Consider the following 22,125-nt stretch of genomic DNA (forward strand, 5'->3'; position numbering starts at 1 on the left):
ATAATAATATAATATAATATAATATAATATAATATAATATAATATAATAAGGGAGGGCGAGAAGGAGAGAGAAAAGAAGGAAGGGAAGTAAAGAAAAAAAAGAAAGAAACCTGGTAATAATCTTCCTAGGACCACAGTCCAACATCCCACATGTTGACTATTTTTGTTTGTTGTTTGTTTGTGCTATTATTGGCCTTTATTCTAAAGAGTCACAAAGAATGTCTGTGAGAAGAATATTTGGAACTCTACCTCATTTGAAAGGAACATTAACTCTAGTTATATGGAGTAGCCCTTGATCCTAAGTCAGTGCTATTAGCAGATGGAATGTGGAGCTACTCTATTACACACATTATTCTAGCTTCTGTGTGTTCATGGCATTTCTTGTTTGCAATGTTTAAATGAAGGGATATTTATAAAAAAAAGTATACATTTTCACTCAGTAAACATTTGTAATTGTATTTGTCCACTACTGTGGTAGGCTGTACAGGTAAAAGTATAAATAGAAGTGTACAGCCCGTCATCAGCAGCCTTGGCTCTGGGATCATCTCTGTTCCATGCACACCTCAATGTGTTTGCCCATGCAGATCCTTTCTTTTAAAAATGTGACATATTGAGAGCCAGGCGTGGTGGCGCATGCCTTTAATGCCAACACTTGGGAGGCAGGATTGTTGTGAGTTGAGTTCAAGGCCACTCTGAGACTACTAAGTGAATTCCAGTTCAGCCTGGGTTAGAGCAAGGCCCTACTCAAAAAAACAAACAAAAAGATGTGGCTAATTGCAACATATTATTTTAATTTGTTAAGGTAAAACTGACATTTGAAAATGCTTATGCTATGAAAAAGGAAACAGCACAACCAAAAAAGAAAAAGAAACAGTCAAATGCAAATGATTTAGTCAAACTCCTATGTGGGGAAGCGGCTGAAGACATACAACAGAGTGTCCTGGTCACTCCACATATCATCATGTACCTCAATCTACAGCTTGACTCAGACTCATCCAAGGAAGAGGTGAGTGTCTCCCCAGCAAATAATAAGCAGCTCTGGTTGAGGGAAGAAACAGAAGCAAGTTGCCTGTGATTTATTGTTATTTCTTAAGATTATCTGTGTACTCTATGCTCTATTCTAGTAGAAATAGTTCATACATGTTCATAATGAATATTTGATATTCATTACTGATTTTAAGATAAAATAAAAGTGAATTTGTTCAGTTTTTCTAAGGCAATAGGAAAGGTGAAAGAAGATATCATTGCAGTACCTTTTAACTTAGAAGTTTGTTACCTTTTAAAAAATTTTTATTGAGATTATTTATATATATTGAAATAAACAATTTTGTGTACAGTTTAATGAACCTTGACAGTGTTACATTTGTGTAAGTAGTAGTATCACTATCATGATATGAAACATTTTCACCAACCCAGAAAGGTGTCTTCGTGTCCCTTTACACTCAGTTACCACCTACTTGTTTTTGGTATTGGGAAATTGAGTATTAATTGTTTTTCATAGGTTATCCAACATTTTATTTTCATGTTATTTTTTATTTGCTTATCTCTTGATGTTTACTACCACCTGTTAATGACTGACATAGTATCGGATATTAGTATTTGTATTTGCAAATAAGGAAACAGTCATAGTAAAGATAACTAATATGTTCACATTCACATAGCTTGTACCTAACAGAGTTTCTGCTTAAGCTTGGCTGTTTTGCTTCCTGAAGTTTTCTATGCCCTTTCTACTTTCCATTATTGTATTTCAGCCTATAATTGTTTTGTCCCAATTTCCTTTATCTCTTACTAACCTTTGTCTTCTTGATCTATTTGTAATTAAGAAAGGTATGGAAATCTCACTCTCTGGTCAAGCTTTATCTATTTTTTCCTCTACTTCTGTTTATTATTTCCAATAATTTTATGGAGTGTAGGTTTTTTTGTAGACAAGCTCATTCCATCTGCAAATAAGGCCAGTTTGATTTCCTTCTTTCCAGTTGAAATGCCCTTTATTTATTTCTTGCCCAATTACTCTGGCTAGTTCTTCTAGTAATATGTTGAATAAATATTGTAAGAGTAGATATCGTATTATTCCAAATCTTAGAGGAAAGGTCTTTAGGTTTTTTCTACTCAGATGATATTAGCTCTGGGTTATCATATGTGGTCTTTATTATGCTGAGGTCCATTCCTGCTATATCTCTTTATTGTTTGTTGGTCTCTTTGTTTTTTTTTTAAACATGAAGGGACTATTGTATACTTTTTCTTCATCTGTTTAAGTGATCACTATATTTTGTCCTTCATTCTGTTAATATGGTATATCATGTCTATTGAATTATATGTATTGAACTCTCCTTGAATCCCTGGAATAACTATCATGTGACCATGGTATTTTGGTGAAAATTTTTGAATCTGTTTTCTTTTTTTCTTTTTTTTTTCCTGGTATCAAAGTAATAATGCTGGCCTCATACAGTGAGTTTGAAATGATCCTAACTTTTTCCTCCAATCCTTAAAAAACTAATATTAGTTCTTTAATGTTTAGTAGACTTCAATAGAGAAGTCATCATATCTTGGGCTTTTCTTTAATGGGAAAGTTTTCTTATTGATTAAATCTCATTGCTCATTGAAAAAACTGTTTAGGTTTTCTACTTCATGATTCAGTTTTGGTTGGATGTATAATATAGGAAGTGTGTTTTGTCTTACAGACTTTTAAAAACAGTACTATTAAAGTATTTTAATATACAGCATTATCTAATCTTATTTATCTAATAAGTATTTAAATGATTTTCTTGTCTTCTCATGTTTGTATGTTTTAATTTCTAAGTAACAAACTTAGTGAATTTTTATATAGAGATAATTGGTGTATTTGAATTTTTTTGTCATCTTTCTTTTTCTGGCTACAAGTTTATTCTACACAAAATAAGTCCTCTTCAGCTTTACTGAGGTAGCTGACTGTGTCCACAACAAAAGCCACCTCTAAATAGAATTCAGTTGCTGACTTGCTGTCCCAGCCCTAGCACCGGCTTCTTGTTAGCATCAGTGGACACAGTGCTCTGTCTTTTTCTCTGTCAGCTTTCCCTTTTGTGAGTCATGCAGGCTGCTTACCTTCCAGGCCTTTGGACCAAGTCCTGCCAGTCTCAGGACCACTGTGGTGCAAAGTAGCATGCATGATCTCAGGAGACAAGTGGAGGTCATTATGGAGATACTGGATACCCTCATTGGTAAGGTACCAGTATAAATGTCTTCTGGCAAATGGTTCCTTCACATAGCCTCAAGACTTGAGAGACTGCATGGCCTTCATCACCTGAAGGTTGGGCACATGCTTGTCTGCCAGCTCTGAGGGTTTGGGCATGTTGAATCCTTCTTGACTATCATCAACCCCATGGTACAGAGGAGTTCATAAATGGCATTAGCTCCTTCTTGGGCATCAACAGTGTATGACTGCAGGATCAGAGGCTAAGGCTGGAAAACTTCTGTCATCTAAAATTTCTATTTGGGGCTGGAGAGATGGCTTAGCAGTTAAGTGCTTGCCTGTGAAGCCTGAGGACCCAGTTTCAAGGCTCGATTCCCCAGGACCCACGTTAGCCAGATGCACAGGGGGGCGAATGCAACTGGAGTTCATTTGCAGTGGCTGGAGGCCCTGGTGCGCCCATTTCTAGCTATCTGCCTCTTTCTCTCTCTGTTTGTCTGTCATTCTCAAATAAATGAATAAAAATGAAAAACATTAATATTAAAATTTCTATTTGAACTATTTTTTCATGATATTTTTCTTACTTCTAGTTACTTACATAATTATTTTTCCTATATTCTGTATTTATATTTTTGGTGATTATTCCTAAATGTTTATCGTGCTACTTCTCATACATGTTCTAAATAAACACTTCCTTATTTTAAAATATTTTATTTTTATTTATTTAAGAGAAATAAAAAGAGAGAGAGAGAATGGGCATGCCAGGGCCTCCAGCCACTGCAGACAAAGTCCAGAACCATGCACCCCCATGTGCCTCTGGCTTACATAGGGGACTCGAACCTAGGTCCTTTGGCTTTTCAGCTAAGCCAATTATCCAGCCCCATAAATAAACACTATCTTAACCTCTTTATAAAATAATAACACATGGTTTGCCTTATTGTGTCTTGGGAGATCTTTGTTTAAACTCACTGCTTGGTTGGTCTTGTCTTGGGAATCCTGGAGATGTTTTTCTCAGAATTTGCTTCTAATATTTCTGCTACTGCCTCAGGGCACTGGAACCATGCTTGAGTGCTGGACCTTCACATAGTGGTCCTTGACTCGGCTCACCCACCTTGAGATAGCTCCATGCTGTGTTTTCTTAAAGCTATTGTAGGCATTGGCCTTCAAGATAGCCCTGTTTCTGCCCCTCTGGCCACCACCCTGAAAAAGGACAGAAACAAGGCAGTCCTGAAGGCCAGTGACCACTCAGCACTTGTAACAGAGACCTTTCTTTGCAGCACTGAGGAAAATTGGAAGAGTGCAGGGAGGTCACTCTTGTAATCTCTGTCCTCTTGCAATTCAACAGCCAGGCATTAGGAGCTGGTTTTGTGCATGTGGCTATCAGCATTGCTACTATCATGCTTAATGCAATTCTGACATCTCCAGTTTTTGGCTGATCTACATTTCTTTATTTTTAAAATCTTTCCCCCTGTCTTTCCACTGTCAAAGCCATTTTACCCACAAGATATGTTTGCTTATGTTGATTCATATCAATATTCAATGAGTCATTGAAATGGTTAAAAAAAAAAAGGTATAATGTATAGCTATTCTTTTTTACCATTTTCTGCATTTTGGAAAACACATAGAGACCTAGACTTAACAATTCTAATTTCTTGGTGTATTACTGGCTCCTTATATCTTTTAAGACAAAGAAACATTTAATTATATGTTATATAAGACCCCCATCAAATTTCAAGGGTAGCATTTATATCTTTTTAGTTTAGAGCCTACTAAGGTCTTTTGTCATCCTTGCCTTTCTTTCCCTGGGAAAGTGTGTGGATGATTCTCAGATAAACAGGATTCTGTTGCTAGCTCTGTGTCAACAGTGTGATTAGGAAAGGCTTTTTATTCTTACTGAACAGAGTAGGAGCTGCTAAAATGTAGGCTACTAACAAGGACTTTAAAATGCAGCTAATTAAACTGGTTCGGAGCTATAGAGCTTGCCAAGTCTTTACTACTAAGGCTTTTGGCACAGCAAAGGAGACTTTCTTAAATGCCCTTTTTAAGTATCACTTATTTTATAATGAAGTGCTATAGGGTCATTTTGTTTTCTAGGAGTTAAATAAATGATACAAAGCCTGCCATCTTCAAATGACAAGATTTGGAATGTAAGGCCCATAAGATGGGAGATTTAAAAAAAAAAAAAAGAAAAATGACTGTTTAAAGTGGTGTTGGTATTTTGGCACAATATAGTAAAAGAGCTTGTTGGCCAAGGTTTAAATTTTTTAAGTAGGTATTGCAGATTTTATTTGATGTTTAACTTACTTTCTAGAGATAAAACACTGCAAAGCTGATTTTACAGTGGAAATACTGCAAGAAATTTTGAATTGTTTAATAGAGTGCTTTTTGGCCAGTATATCCCATTGCAATTTGTATATGTTGAATGTGCTGGGTAAATATAAAAAGCAGATGTAGTCAGTTGAAAAGTTGCTGATATACAAACACCCTACCATGTAACCATTTGTCTTGTAGATACCAAAGCAAACTATTTCACAGTCTTTAGAGAACCAAGGAAAAGATAATACGGAGTTTGGAGTTTGGAACTTCAATTGTAACTATTAATATTCATGGATGTAGTACTAAAACAGAGGAACTGGAAGCTACTCTGAATTCACAAGGGTTTCTATGCCTTAAACCACAGCAAAAAAAGAGAGAGACATAATAGTTCATCTCTTTATGTTAGCATGTGACACATCCTAAATTTCAATTTTTTTCATTTTACTTTGTAAAAGATTTCCTGGGAACAAGTTCTTGTTGAATGTAGAAAAATGTTAAAACTCTTTGTGAATTTTCCTATAAATTAGTATTTTCTTTTTTTATTATTGGCAACTTCCATAATTGTAGACAATAAACCATGATTTTCTATAATTTAAAGTAAAATGTGCTTTCTTTTAACATTTGAATTCATATTTTATGCGTTTACTAAACCCTCTCAAATTTAAGACAAGATTTTATAATATCATCCTAAGTTTTTACTCCTACTTGCACCACTTTAGTTTAATATACTTCATAAATCTAATTTTAGTTTTGTGTTGGGCTTAAATATCCAGTAGTACCAGCAATGATGATGAAGATCATCTTTTAAAAGTTAGTATGAACAAAATTGACTTTGTGTATAGTTGTATAACTAGAGTAGATAAGAATATATTTATAATGAAATATAGTAAAATATTAGTATTAGAAATCATTATAGAGATGAAAACACTATAGTAATTTCAGGTGATTACAGTATATTTTGTTTTCATAACTAATTGGCAGTCTGGAACTTATTTTCAAATGTAGCATTTTAAATGCTAGTTCTTGTGTGAAAATTCCAGACATAGTTCTGCTCCTTGGTTTGAATAAAACTCTCAGTGACCTGAAAGGATTCATTTTCTTGTTCTTAATACAAAGTCTGAACCTTCCATGGCAAGCATAATGGTTAAAATGGTTGGAAAGGCTGATCATTTCTATTTCTTTTCATTTAACAGCAGGAAATCCTTTATCACTATCCAATGTCTGAAGCATCGCAGAAACTTAAAAGTGTAAGAGGGATTTTTCTCACACTCTGTGACATGCTGGAAAATGTAACTGGGACACAAGTTACTAGGTAATAATTGCTATTTAGCTTTAATTTTTTCCCCACATTTTAACCAGTTTTAATTATGGACTGTATTATAACTTGTAATATGTTCACAATCATTTCTTTGATTCTAACAAAATTCCAAAATAAGTATCTACTCTACAAATATACTTCCCTCTGTAGTATTGATATCTAGATTGCTGGCTAGCTTATCTGCAGAGTTTTGTTGCAGCTGTCATTTCACCAGTCACCAATTTAATTTAGAATGTAGGTTTACAGATCTGGGTGTCCTGTTGCTGTTTAGTTAAGATATGAGCTAAGGACAAATAATATAACCCTTCAGAAAAATGTTATCTTTTAAACATGCCATTATTATGTGTCTTGGCTTCATGTTTTTATTGTGATTGCTAACTTGCCTTTGTGACTGGTAAGAATAACTGATCTGAATTTTTCACATTGCTAGAAAATACTGGCTTTACAGTCTTGATAGAGACATGTAAAATATGCTTTAAAAAGAATATTCAGAATTCAGGGTTTGTTGTTAGGTAGTAAAAAATAAGCAAAACTAATGTCAAATAGTTTTTTGGAAATGAAGGGCTAGTTTGTAGCTCAGTAGTAGTACAGTCACTTTGCACATGACTGGGGTCGAACTGCCAGCACTAGGGAAAGGAAAGAAAGGAGGGGGAAGGAAGGGAAAGGGAAAACATGCCAGTTATTTGTAGAGCCCAATCTCATTTCTCATTACTTTCAAGCCCTGACTTTGAAATGCCATACACACTTATAGCATGAGGAAGCCAAAGCTTTTGAGTATGTTTTGGAATTCTCTTCACATTAACTTGGAGTTTCTGAACTTTAACTTTTATCTTCTCATCCTCTTGGTAAAAATTACACTTTATAATCTTAGAAGAGGTAGGTCTGTAAAAAAAAGGAAGGAGAATGTTCTTGTTTTCTTAAATAAAAATCATGTTTAAATCTCTGTACATAGAAATGAATTCACTTTGAAGAGAATGGTACCTGAGACTCCATTTCACATATAAATTTGTATTTGTAAAAATAGCTCTTTGAATTATTGTTGCTTTTTGCATTGCTGGGATCAAACCTAGGGACCCATGTCTATTAGATAAGTGCTATATTCTTTTTAATTAATTCTCCAGTGCCTCTTGTTTTTTAACAGTTTTATTGAGCTGCGGTTCATACAATTCACTCATTTAAAATGTGTACAAGTAAATGATGCCAATCTGTTCATAGATATGCACAACCATCATCAATCAATTTTTTAACATTTTAATCACCCTGAAAAGAAACCAAAACCCTTTTGCAGTGAACCTGCCCACCCTAGCCCAGGCCCCAGGCAACTGATGTCTGCTGTCCCTAACCTGGAGGCCTGCCTGCTCTAGACAGTTCTTATGATGAAATCATGGGATGAGTGTTTATTTGTGACTAACTTCTTTCACTTAGCATAATGTTTTGAAGGTGTGGCCTCTTGTTCTATTTCATTTCTTTTTATTTTTTCTTTCTCTCAAACTCAGAGCCCCTCACACCTCTAGGTGTCAAAGGTCCTGAGGGGCACTGTGTCCTCAAGGATGATCAGAGCCCAGTGCTACACGTCACAGACGTGTTTCATTTCTTCCAATTTTATTTGATTTGTTTTTTGATTAGCATGTAGAAATTTAGATATCATTCATCCTGACATTTCTTTTTCCCATTCTGCCATTTCAAATACAATTTGTTTTAGTTGATTGTCATCTCTCCGTCCTCTCCCCAGCCTCCCCCCAACATTTTTCCCCAGCCTTCTGTTTACATGTCACATGTATCCTTTCACCCTGCCCCCATGTCTCTTCTTATTCATGTCTTTAGACTCGCTGTTGTTTACCATTGTACCTTTGTAACTTTTACCCTTGTTTACCCACCTTTATATACATACACATAGATATTACAAGCTAGGATCTGCATATGAGAGAGAACATGTAGTTTTGGTCTTTCTGAGTTTGGGTCACTCCAATTAATATAGTTCTTTCCACATCTATCTATTTTTCCTGAGAATTGTCATAGTTTTTTTCATACTAATGAATAACATTCCATTGTGCATATGTACCACATTTTCATTATCTATTCATCTGTCAATGGGCATGTAGGCTAATTCCATTTTAACTATCATAAATATGGATATGCAAGTATCTCTGTCGTAGAGTGTGTAGTCCTGAGGGTTTATGCCCAGGAGTGGTATTGCTGGGTCATATGGTGGAACTATTTCTAACTTCCTGAGATACCTCCACACTGATTTTCATAATGGTTTTACTAGTTTGCACTACCAGCAGTGAGTAAGGTTTCCTCCAAACCCTCACTAATATTTGTTGTTAGTTTTCTGGGTGAAATAGTATCTCAAAGTGGTTTTAATTTGCATTTACATGATGGCTAGGGATGTTGAACACTTTTTTAAGTATTTATTGGTCATTTTTACTTTTGTGATCTGTTCATTTCATTAGCCCATTTGATGATTGGTAGTTTTATTTTATTAGTTTCTCTTGATGTTTAATTTTTGGAATTCTTTTTTTTTTTTTTTTTTTTTTTTTTTTGGTTTTTCGAAGTAGGGTCTCACTCTAGTCCAGGCTGACCTGGAATTAACTCTGTCATCTCAGGGTGGCCTTGAACTCATGGCAATCCTCCCACCTCTGCCTCCCAAGTGCTGGGATTAAAGGTGTGCGCCACCACACCCGGCTAATTTTTAGAATTCTTTATCTGGTTATTAACCCCAACCAAAGTCAAGCTGACAGATATTTTCTCACACCCTATTGTCATTTTGTTTTGTTGTATTGTTGTCATTTTCTGATGATTTCTTTTGTTGTGCAGAAACTTTATTATTTCATGTTGTCTCATTATGAGGTGTTTTTTTTTCATGTAGGTTTATTTCTTTTCCCCTCCTGCATACGATAGGTGTCATTTTACCTAATAATTAGATCGTTTCATTGTTCATATGAATTAGCATGTGAAAATCAGTAAGTACTATTAGAAAAACTTTGAGGGGCTGGAGAGATAGCTTAGCGGTTAAGGTGCCTGCCTGCAAAGTCAAAGGACCCAGGTTCAATTCTCCAGGACCCACATAAGCCAGATGCACAAGGTGGTGCATACACTTGGGGCTCATTTGCAGCAGCTGGAAGCTCGCTTGTGTGCTCTCTCTCTCTCTCTGCCTTTTACCCTCTCTCTCTCAAATAAATAAATTAATTTTAAAAAAATTTTAAGAAGCCAGGTGTGGTGGCACACACCTTTAATCCTAGTACTTGGGAGGCAGAGATAGGAAGATCACCATGAGTTTGAGGCCATCCTGAGACTATGTAGTGAATTTAGGGTCAGCCTGAGCTAGAGTGAAACCCTACCTCAGGAAAAAAAAAAAAAAAAATATATATATATATATATATATATATATATATATATATATATATTCTTATATATTCTATATATCTGTATTCCTATAGTTTTACTTCTACAGTATTATATCTTTTGAGAACACATTCAATTTTTTGTAGTTTTATGAAAATTACAACAAATTATACATATGTAAAGTGTACATTGATCAGATTTGACATAGAGCTTACTCTGAAACCATTACCACAATGTATTTTAATATACCCATTGCCCCAAGAAATTCCTTGAGAACATGTTTACATTTCATTTATATTTTGGTCACTTGGTTCTGTTTCCATCCCATATTATATTATTATCTTCTGAGCTTAAAATCACATTTTCTCGCAGAAGGTGCATTAAAAGAACAAACTGTGATGAAATTTTCCTTTTAAAAATGAATTGTGGGCTGGAGAGATGGCTTAGCGGTTAAGCGCTTGCCTGTGAAGCCTAAGGACCCCGGTTCGAGGCTCAGTTCCCCAGGTCCCACGTTAGCCAGATGCACAAGGGGGCGCACGCGTCTGGAGTTCGTTTGCAGAGGCTGGAAGCCCTGGCGCGCCTATTCTCTCTCTCTCCCTCTATCTGTCTTTCTCCCTGTGTCTGTCCCTCTCAAATAAATAAAAAAATGGAAAAAAAAATGAATTGTAACCGGCCGTGGTGGCGCACGCCTTTAATCCCAGCACTCGGGAGGCAGAAGTAGGAGGATCGCTGTGAGTTCAAGGCCACCCTGAGACTACAGAGTTAATTCCAGGTCAGCCTGGACCAGAGTGAGACCCTACCTCAAAAAACCAAAAAAAAAAAAAAGAATTGTATATAGCTACTTAATACTACTTAATCCCAACAAAAGAATTTTAGCCTTTTTCTTTTTGGAGACATGGTTTTTCTATACAGCCTTGGCTCATTGTAACTGACTGTGTTACCCACATTATCCTCATACTCATAGCAATCCTCCTGTCTGAGTTCTGGGAATATAGGATTATACGTGTGTACTACCACACCCTCCTAAATGCCAACACTTTTAAGATAATGATTTTAAATGATATGGCTTGGAGGCGTGGCATTGTTGTGACACAATTCCTTTCCTATGTGGCATTTAGTTAGGTATATGCCAAGAAATTTGCTTATTAAACATTTAGTTCTTATACCATACACAATCTGTTATGGGTAATTTTTTCATAATTTTATAACAAAGATATTCTAACCTCATCTTGAATTTATTTTTCCTTAGCTCATCCCTACTGTTAAAAGGGAAACAAATCCATGTAGCTTACTGGAAAGAGTCTGACAAGTTGTTGCTAATTGGCTTGCCTGCTGAAGAGTAAGTTGAGATTTTTGTTTACCTTAACCCATTTTGAAAATGAATAATCAAGGTAAAATAACAGAAACAAAGCCTACCTCATTAAAACTGACATTTTTCTCAAAAGGCAAACTTCTTACTTGATTTAAGCTCTATTACATAATGAAGTAGGTGCCTATGTCCGTTTGGCTCGAATAGGCAGCAGGTGCTTTGAAGGCCCACCTGGGTTGACTGTCCTCTGTGGTCAGTAAGGAGGTGGCTGAGATGTCATTTTGTCCTCTGCCCAAACTTTTGACAATAATGCAATAATGTGATTTGGATTTTGTATGTTTGGTGTTTATCTTGATTGTAAACTTGACAGGACCTAAATCACCTATGAGGGATTGTGTAAATTAGATTAGCCTCTCTGCATGTCTGTGAGGGATTATTTTAAATTAATTGATGTGGGAAAACCCACTTTAAATATGGACAGTAACATTCCACAGGTTGGGGTCCTGGAGACTACAAAAAGAAGTAAGCTACCTAAATGTTGGCCTCCATTACTTTCTACTTCCTCACTGAATGTGACTAGCTACCTGAAGCTTCTGCCACCATACCTTCCCTGTTTTAGTAGACTGTAACCTGAAACTGGAAGCTAGAATAAACCCTTCCTCCTTTAAACTATTTTTGCCAGGTATTTTGTGTAGCAACAAGAAGCAAACATATTGACTGATATGTTTATGATTTTGGAAATGACGGGTCAGCAAAAGGGTATTTTTCCAGGCTGCCAGTGCCTTTGACAAAACAATGGGTATGTTATGCTAAAATGACTTCTCTGGTGGAAGACCCTATATTGTCATGGTCTCTCTCGGCTTATTTCAAGTACTTGGAAGCCAGGTGTGGTGGTGTATGCCTTTAATCCCAGCACCTTGGAGATAGAGGCAGGAGGATCACCATGAGTTTGAGGCCAACCTGAGACTACATAGTGAATTCCAGGTCAGCCTGAGCTAGAGTGAAACTCTACCTCGGAAAACCAAAAAAAAAAAAAAAAAAAAAATCAAGTACTTGGAAATATAGCTTATTTTAATACTTGGGAATGAAAGCTGGATTGGCACATAATGAATTTCCATCAACCCAGGGACTGTACTAGATACTATACAATGTTTGCTAATTTCATTTTATCTATAAAATCAGTAACTCCAGATGTGCAAGTAATTACTGGTTCTACTTTACAGATAAGGAAAATAAAATAAAGGGATGATTAAATAACTTCCTAAAAGTTACAGGCTCAGGAAGGGGCATGAGTTCTTCCTTGATTCTTTAATGTAGTAGGTCTTAGAAACTAGTGGGGAGGATAGAAACAGCTCCAAGGAGATGATCTGAATAAGTTAGAATTGTTGTATATCCTGTTCAGTGATTTAAGGTCATTTAAATTCCTGGCGACTTTAGAAATAATTGGGCAGCTATTATTTAGCTCATGTTAGTTTGTACCCTTTGGTCTGTAGAATCATGCCATATACTCTATCTAATTGTAGACAAATATTAAGTATTTTCAATGTGACTGATAGAACTTTAGAGACCATCAGTCAGATCAGCCTCCTTTTTGTGTTTGCCTTAATGTTTGAGCTTCCAGTGGGGGGGGGGGGGGAATAGGGGAAGGTAAATCAACACAAAAAAAATTGAATACAAATAATGACTAGTTTTATTACTAATAGCTTTGTTAACCAGGGTTTATTATTTTATACTATTTAGCATAACACATTTTTGCCAGGCACTTAGTGGTAGTTTTATGCTGGAGATAGTGCTCAATGGTTGACCACTTACTTGCCTTAGCATGCATGAGGCCTTGGGTTCAGTCCCTAATACCAAAAAAAAAAAAAAAAAAAGGCAACAAAATCCTTATGGAATTTAGGAGTAATTTAAACTTAAATAGTCAACATTTATTATCTCAGAGGTATTTTATGGCTCAATGATCCAGGGGCAACACAGCTGGATGTTTCTGGCTCACAGTGTTTCTTGAGGCTTTAATTGAACGTTGGTCGGGATGCTTATCTGAAGGTTAAGGTTACCTGGAAGATCTGCTTCCAAGGCGACTTTAGCACATGGCCATTGTCAGGAGGCCTGGGTTCCTTGCCACATGGATCTCTCTATAGAGCTGCTTGAATGTCCTCAATACATGCCCACTGGCTTCCTCCAAAGGACACAATCTAAGAGAAGCTGGGCTGGGATGCTACGCTGTGATTTCCACTACATACTATTTACTGGACATGAGTTGCTAGATCAGCCCATGCTTAAGGGGAAAGAACTGAGCCTCACTCCTTGAGAAGAATCTCTGAGAATCTGTGGGTGGGTTTTATATTACAGACAGAAATGCCAGCAGTGGCTATGGTGAAGATTGCCAAGATGGTTATGTCTTGGTGATGACTTCACTTTTTGGGAGGAAAACATACGTTTTATCATAAATCTGGAATCCATATTTTTACCATGAAGGGATAATAGTGCTTTAATGGTGTGCTCATGAACCAGCCAAGATGTGTCTTGCTGACTTTCATGAAAAGGGAGTGTGATGGGCTATGCTAGGAGACTACCCTGCACCAATGGGTTGGTTGGATTATGAAGAACTAAGGAATTACTTTGAAAATATGGATGTAAAAGACTTGGGGAAGAACCAGAATGAAATAATTTAGGATGTAATTACAGAGTGCATTTGCCTTTAGTAACCTAAAAAGGGAAGGAGACACAGGCTGGTCCAGGAGAGGTTTGATGCAGAAGATATGCAGGGATCCTCACTGCCAAGCTCCAGTAGGGCAGTACTCCAGCCAACTGTGCAGGGAGGAAGAAAAAGGAAACCTGTCCTTCCTACATATTTATGTCATTCCTGTCCTAGAACAAATCAGGCTTGGCAAATCAGAATTAACTTGAAGATTCCCTTTATTTACTCTGCTGAGCTTCAAGTGAAAAATAAGCCCAAGTCACTGTTGCCCCATCTAATGCTTACAACAACCATTAACTCCAGCTTCTTTCTTACCATCTTTGTTTAACAAAGCTGTTGAAGACTGATAGTATCCTCCTCATGTCCTCACACTGGGAAAGCATATAGCAAGCTCATGCATGAACTTCTCCTCCATGGCATTGTCTTTGTTTCCTCAGTGTGCATGTGGTTCCTAAGCAAGCTGGTCACCACAGCCTGTGCTCTTCCCCACTCACAACTAACCTATCAACAAGCCAGGGAGAAAAGTGTCTCCTGCAAACCTGGGTGGGACACTTGATTCAGGTACTCATTGTCAAACTAGAAGATCATCCCGTCATGGACCCAGAATAAACAGCCGGAAGCTAATAGAGAAGGCACTTTGAGGGTGAGGAGATAATAACTTGGGAGCTGAGAAAGTAGGTGCTGGATTTCCTCCCTTTGAGGCCTTGCACAACTTATGTAACCTCTTTAGTACTATGGAAGTAATACAACCTACCTTGTGGAATTCTTATAAGCCTTAAATGAAAAAAATGTAATTCTATTTCTTTCCTTTCTCCATGCTGTTTAGGGTGTGTTTTAGTCATTAGAGTTAGAGGTTCAGTTGAGGGCTAGGTATTCCTGGTTTATTAGTAACTTTTCTCATTGCTGTGAACAAATATCTGACAAAAGGCAACCTAAGGGGAAGTGGATTATTTTAGCTCTCAGTTCAGAGGAATGCAGGTTCTCATGGTGAGGAAGGCATTTCCGTGAGTACTTGGTCTGTGGCACTGTCCAGGAAGCAGAAAAAGGAGAATGCCATGACCAGCTTGCTTTCTCCTTTTGCCCAAGTCTGGGATCCCAGCCCATGGCATGGCCCCACTCTTGTTCAAGATGGGTTTTCTTTCCTCTGTTAAACCTTTCCAGAAATACCCTCACAGACTCAGCATAAGGCATGCTCAAAGTATTTCTTGATCCAATCAAAATGACTTGAAATGAACTATCACACCTCAAAAGTGTAAAGAATTAAGCATTTCTGACTGGAGCTAGCGCTCTGGTAGAATGCCTACATAGCATATATAAGATCCTGGTCCAGACCCCCATGCCTCAGGCTAGGAGATCAACTTGAAGAGGATTTAGTAATGACTGTGTCATTAATGGTGATAGTGGAAGTCCTGTTTGAGTCACGCTACAAGCCCAAATCTAGACCTGAAGGTGATTAGTTGCTAAAGTAATGAGCATTTTTTCACAACCCTGCTTACCATTGACACATACCTTGCATATAAAAAGGAAAAAGGATTTGTTTCTTTTAGAGAATGTCATTTGATTGTGTGATAAATAAATAGGTACTGGTGGGGTTTTTTTCTTTTTAGAGTTCCTCTTCCTCAGCTGAGAAATATGATAGAAGATGTTGCCCAAACCTTAAAATTTATGTATGGTTCTTTAGACAGGTGAGTACTTCACTGAACTCAACCTGAAGTTGTATGTGATTCTGCATTGCCTTTTGCACTTAATAGTAGTTTTTCCTTGATAAGCAAATTGTTTGTTTCATCCTTCTCTATAGCTTTGATTGCTTCTCTATGTTCTCTATTGAGATAGGCTCTCTCACTGAACCAGAGCTCACACATTCAGCTTGTTTAGTTAGATATCGTGCCCGAAGGATCATCCTGTCTCTGTGCTATCACACCTAGCATATTACATGATGCTGAATATCTAAACTCGAGTCATCATACTGGCACAGTAGGCAGATTTCTGACTTGAGAAATCTTCCAAGTCCCAGTATTTTTTTTTTTTTGAGACAGAATCTCACTATGTATCCCAGGCTGACCTAGAACTTGTGATCCTTCTATCTCAGTCTCCTAAATGCTGAGTAGATATGTACCACCACACTTCCTGATCATATTATATTACTGGTTTTTATTTTATAGTGTTAGAAAGTTGTTTTTTTTTTTTTTTGATCTATTTCTTTTTTGGGTCTATATTACTTGAGTGAATTTTTTGGTGAAATAATGATACTATTAGTATATAGCAATAATAATATATTATGGGGGACTGAAGAGATTGCTCAGTGGTTAAAGAAACTTGCTCGCAAATTCTGATGGCCCAGGTTCAGTTCCCAAGTACCCCACACAAAGCTAGATGCACAAAGTGGCACATGAGTCTAGAGTTCATTTACAGTGGCAGGAGGCCCTAGTGCACCTATACCGTTTGCGTTCTCTCTCTTCTCTCTTTCTCTGCCTCTTTCTCTCTGTCTCTGTATAAGTAAATAAATTATGGTGTGGAGCATGAAATTAATTATAATTATTATAGCATATACTGATTACTATAGTATTTTATATTAGTATACATAGTAATCAGTACATAATGAGTTGATATATTTCTCTAGGGACAAGTGTGACATACTTCTGTCATACAGAGAAAACACTATTAGATAATTATGGTAATTCATTACCTATAATCCCAGGAGATGGATTGCTGTAAATTGAAGATCACCCTGGCTCATATGAGTTTCCAAGCCAGTCTGAGCTTCAGAGACTGTCTCAGAAAAAATAAATAAATGCACTGTTATAAAAAAGACATACAGTAAAGAAGATATTGGTTAGCTTGTTTTGTATTCCTGCATATATTTTGTATAAAATGAATATTGGGGGGATGGGGGGATGGTGTGTGCATATATGTTCATGTACATGTGTGCACAGGTGCACATGTTTACACGTGGTGGCCAGAGGTATATGTTGACTGTATTCCTCAGTCACTACTTATTTTTTGAGCTAGAATTTCTCACTGAACCTGGAACTCACTGCTTTGTCTAGTCCAGCTGGCCAACATGCCCTGAAAACCCCCCTCTGTGTCTCTCTCCCCAGTGCAGGGCTTACCAGTAAGCCTCTCTTAAGTATTCTCTATCCTGTTCTTACCACTTTACTTAATGCACAAAGAGTAATTCAAATGATCTTCCTACATTGTTATTGGCTCCCAGTTTCCTGTCTGACCAGATCTCCAACCACCCCTCTTCCCTGCACCCTGGGAAAGCAGGTCCCACTCGGGTATTTTATACTCTTCCCTTTGCTGTATTTTCTTGAAACACAGGCAGCACTTTAAATGACCCATTTTCAGTCTTCCTTCATTGTAATCTAAAGTAGCAACCAGACATGAAGGTTAAATAAGGCCTGATAGCCCAGCTACTTGGGGACACTGTCATGGACAATGGTGATAGGATGCCGTCTTAAAAACAAAAGAAAAATCAAACAGCCACACATTCACACTCCCCATTCACTTCATCCTGCTTTACCATAATCCTTTGTAAGAACTAGTTTGATATTCTCTGTCATTTCCATTAGAGTGCATGTTCCAAAGGAAATCTTTGTCTGGGTCTTGATATTTTTACTGCTGTACCTCCAGCAGAGAGTCATTGTGTCATCTTGTGAGCTGTTCCAGGGAATGGCTGCAATTAATGATGCATTAAATCAGCCGCTTAACCTCCCTTTTCCTTACTTTCATCCCTCCAATAGTTGTGCCTTCAAACCAGAGAGAATAACTTAGCTTGATTTTTTGTATTTACTGTGTACTAGTGAGTATAATAAGAAATTATGTTTATTAAATACCAAGAAGTTTGCATTCAAGTTAAACTGTAGGAACCTCAGCTTTAGATTTGGAAAAAACATTCAGAGAAAGGTCAGGCAATTTGTTCTCTAATAAATGACTAGTTAAGAGAGGTGATAAGATTCAATAATACATTTTATTATAGTGCTCAAAATCTCTTTATTATCTTTTATTGCCAAAAAAAAATTAGAAGTTGCAACTGGTTGGAAGATAAAGGTAAAAATAACTTTCTACAAGAAAGAAAGAGAGGTATGTGGCTTACAGTGAGTTCAAGGCCACCCTGAGAATTCCAGGTCAGTCTGGACTACAGTGAAACCCTACCTCAAAAAAAGAAAATGAAAAAGAAAAGAAAAGAAAGAAAGAAAAGGAGGGAGGGAGAAGAGGAAGTCAGGAAGAGAGGGAGGAAAAGGATAAAAACATAAGAGAACAAAAAGGAAAGGGGAGAGATGGAACGGAAGGGAGAAGTTCTTTCTGTTATATATATGCCGCTTATGTCAACTCTGTGATTCTTCTGCAGTACTGAGTTGTTAATTATAGGCAGAATGAATTTCTTACTGTCCTCCTCTAGTAACATTATACCCATGATCATAATTAAGGGAAAGGAGAAAGGAAAAGAGCTCAGTAGTTGGGAGAGAGCCAGGCCTCTCAGGAGAATACAGAAAATACTGTCATTTCCATATGTCACCCTAACTTGCAGCTCTGGTTTCTTCAGTGCCTTTTGCCAGGTTGAGAATGTTCCTCGTTTGGACCATTTCTTCAGCTTGTTCTTTCAAAGAGCACTTCATCCTGCCAGACAACACCTCAGCGCCAGCCCCAGTGCTCAGCAGTACAGTGCAGCCAGCTCAGTGCTCTTAGACAGTCTCCCTGGGGCCCGGTGGCTCACACTTCCTCAGGAAATCAAGGTAATCGGAAGTGTCATAAGTAAGGACCAAAAGCAACTGCCTCACACTAAGCCTTGATCTTCTGTTCTTTGCTTAGTCTTTTTGTAATTTTGAGGATTCTAGCTAAGAAATACAGAGGGGCACATGACTGAAGTAGGAGGTCCTGTGCAGTAAACTTAGACAAATGACTACAAATAGAAATTGGCTGTTTCATCTTATTTTACATCTAAGTTTTATCTAAACTCAGAATTCTATTCAGAAATCACAATTAAGTTGTGTATCTCATTCTGGGAATTTTATGACTTTGATTTTATATCACAAAGTCAGTATTATGTTTCTGGACAAATTAAAAGTTTCTTTTTGGGCTGGAGAGATGGCTTAGTTAAAGCATTTGCCTGTGAAGCCTAAGGACCCAGGTTCAATTTCCCAGAACCCATGTAAGCCAGACACACAAGGGATACATGCACCCAGAGTTCATTTACAGAGGCTAGAAGCCCTGGTATGTCCATTCTCTCTCTTTCTATCTGCCTTTTCTCTCTCTCTCAAAAGAAAGAAAGAAAAGAAGAAAGGAAGGGAAGGAAGGAAGGGAGGAAGGAAAGGAAGGAAGGGAGGGAAGGAGGGAGGGAGGGAGGGAGGAAGGAAGGAAGGAAGGAAGGAAGGAAGGAAGGAAGGAAGGAAGGAGGGAGGGAAGGAAAAAGGAAAAGTTTTAAGTTTTTTATGTGTAGAGAAATGACTATGGAATAGTGACTCATTTAATACTAATAAAATGTCATAACTAAGAAAATTTTATAATGATCTACACTAACAAGCAGTCTTTTTGGTGGGAAGGAGGTATCAAGATAGCATCTCACTGTAGCACTCTAGTCCAATCTGACCTGGAATTCACTCTGTAGCCCCAGGCTAGCTTTGAACTCATGGTGTTCCTCCTACCTCAGCCTCCCAAGTGCTAGTATTATACGTTTGTGCCACCACACCCGGATATTTATTTATTTATTTATTGTTGGTTTTTGAGGTTAGGTCTTGCTCTAGCCCAGGTTGACCTGGAATTTACTGTGTAGTCTCGGAGTAGCCTTGAATTCATGGCAATCCTCCTACTTTTGCCTTCCAAGTGCTTGGATTAAAGGCATATGCCACTATGCCTGGCTGGAGAGAGAGAGAGAGAGAGAGAGAGAGAGATAATGTTTTAAAAACTGACTATGAAAAAAGATATTTCAAGATAAACAAAAATTAGGCAGTTCATGAAACCCAATCCAGTACCACAGAAGATACCTACAGGAATACTATACACAGAGGAAGAAGGTAGTCTAAATCATGAGAATACAGGAAAGAGTAACTTTTATGAGAGGGATTTGGAAACAAAAGAAATCACAAAAGAATATACTGTGTCCAGTAAAGTAAATTAGCAAGCCCTCAATACTAATCAGAGATATCTCAAATAAATAGTCTAATGATACAACTCAAAGTCTTAGAAAAATGAGAATAAACCAATGCCTAAAGCAATTGAGATTCAGGACAGAAGTCAATGAAATAAAAACATAAAAGTGACCCTTCCTTTATAAAAAAAAAAAAAAAAGATACCTTTGGGCTGGAGAGATGACTTAGACATGCCTGCAGATCCTAATGACCCAAGTTCAGTTCCCCATTACCCATGTAAAGCCAGATGCACAAAATGGTATATGCATCTGGAGTTCATTTGCAGCAGCTAAAGGCCGTGGAACACACATTCTGTCTCTTCTTCTCTTCTCTCCTCTTCTTTTTTCTTCTTTTCTCTCTCTGCTTGCAAATAAATAAATCAAATATATATAAAAAAGAGAGAAACCAATACATAGGGTCAATTTAAAAGTTAGTTATTTGAAAAGATAAAGTTGACAAATCCTAGCCAAACCCACCATAAGAAGAATAGAAAATAATAAAACTAAATATGAAATCCAAAGGATCATTTGGGAATACTTGGAAAACTCATGTTTGACAGAAACTGGAAAATCTAGATGAAATGGGTCTACCTAAATTAAATCACTATATAAGCAACTGAACTGGACCCTAACAATCAAGAACATAGAAGCAGTAATAGTAGCAAGTCTTTCAATTAAGAAAAGCCCAAGGCTAGATGATTCACTGCTGAATTTTAAAAAGAACTTTAAAAAGACACTAATGCTTCTCAACAGTTCTATAAAATAGAAAGGGAAGGAATACTACCAAAGTCATTCTATAAAGCCAAAATTACTCTGAGAACACAACTGGACACAAACACAGCAAAAAAGAGAAAGAGGTAGACCAGTTTCTCTCCTGAACATAGAGCTAAACATTCTCAACAAAATACTTTCAAAGCAATTTCAAGAACACATAGATAAGGGCTGATAGCTTAATGGTTAGGCACTTGCCTGCAAAGCCAAAGGACCCAGGTTCAATTCCCTAGGACCCACATAAGCACAAGGTGGCACATGTGTCTGGAGTTCACTTACAGCGGCTTGAGGCCCTGGTACACATTCTGTCTCTGTGTCTGTCTGTCTCTCTCTCATTCTTTTTCTATCTGCCTCTTTCTCTCAAATAAATAAATAAAAATAAAAAATATTTTTAAAAAAGAACACATAGATAAAATTATACTTCATGATCAAGTTGGTTTTATTCCAGGGGTTTAAAGTTTATTTGAAAGCCAGGCATGGTGGCACACACCTTTGGTCCCAGCTCTTGGGAGACTGATGTAGGAGGATCACTATGAGTCTGAGACAGGCTTAGCATGACAGAGTGAGTTCCAGGTCAGCCTGGGCTAGAGTGAGACCCTGCCTCAAAATTAAATAAATAAATAAATAAGTAAAATATTAAAAAAAAACAAAGTTGGTTCAACATACATACACATAACAAGTAAATTAGTGTGATACAGCATATAATTAATTAGACTTAAGGACAGAATTCACATGATCATCTATCTCAATAGACACAGAAAAGACCTTCAACAAAGTTCACTATCTCTTCCTGATAAGTCTTGAAGAAAGGAGGCATATAAAAGCTATACACAATAAACCTTATTATACTAAATGGGGAAAAATTGAAACCATTCCCTATAAAATCGAGAATGTCTCCAACATTATTGTAACTACCTGGTGAAACTCCTGGTGGTAAAATTCACAAAGATCTAAGCCCACAGCCTGGGCTCCCTGGGGTCTTCAGCCACCAGACTTGCTGACTGGAGCCTCTGGCAACATGTCAGTTGTAATGCAGTTTTGACTTCCTGGTGTTGGCTGTGTTTGTGCTTTT

At 37.2% G+C, this 22,125-nt stretch overlaps 1 protein-coding gene and 1 non-coding gene across 3 annotated transcripts in view; one reads left to right on the forward strand and one right to left on the reverse strand.

Moving 5' to 3' along the window:
• Intu (inturned planar cell polarity protein) overlaps nucleotides 1-22,125 on the forward strand; it is a 101,199-nt gene that overhangs the window by 61,070 nt on the left and 18,004 nt on the right. The window contains exons 4-8 of one of the 2 annotated variants that reach the window (XM_045131939.1): nucleotides 803-1,006; nucleotides 6,676-6,794; nucleotides 11,395-11,484; nucleotides 15,763-15,840; nucleotides 18,702-18,891. In XM_045131939.1, coding sequence (XP_044987874.1) covers nucleotides 803-1,006; nucleotides 6,676-6,794; nucleotides 11,395-11,484; nucleotides 15,763-15,840; nucleotides 18,702-18,891 — 681 coding nt within the window. The remainder of the gene's footprint in view (nucleotides 1-802; nucleotides 1,007-6,675; nucleotides 6,795-11,394; nucleotides 11,485-15,762; nucleotides 15,841-18,701; nucleotides 18,892-22,125) is intronic. The other variant, XM_045131940.1, reaches the window with a different exon arrangement.
• Nucleotides 8,296-8,386, reverse strand: LOC123453945. Its single transcript, XR_006633110.1, has one exon. It is a non-coding gene; the product is annotated as a small nucleolar RNA SNORD88 (small nucleolar RNA).

Source organism: Jaculus jaculus, chromosome 12, assembly GCF_020740685.1.
Source record: "Jaculus jaculus isolate mJacJac1 chromosome 12, mJacJac1.mat.Y.cur, whole genome shotgun sequence".
In the NCBI taxonomy this organism is placed as follows: Eukaryota; Metazoa; Chordata; class Mammalia; order Rodentia; family Dipodidae; genus Jaculus; species Jaculus jaculus.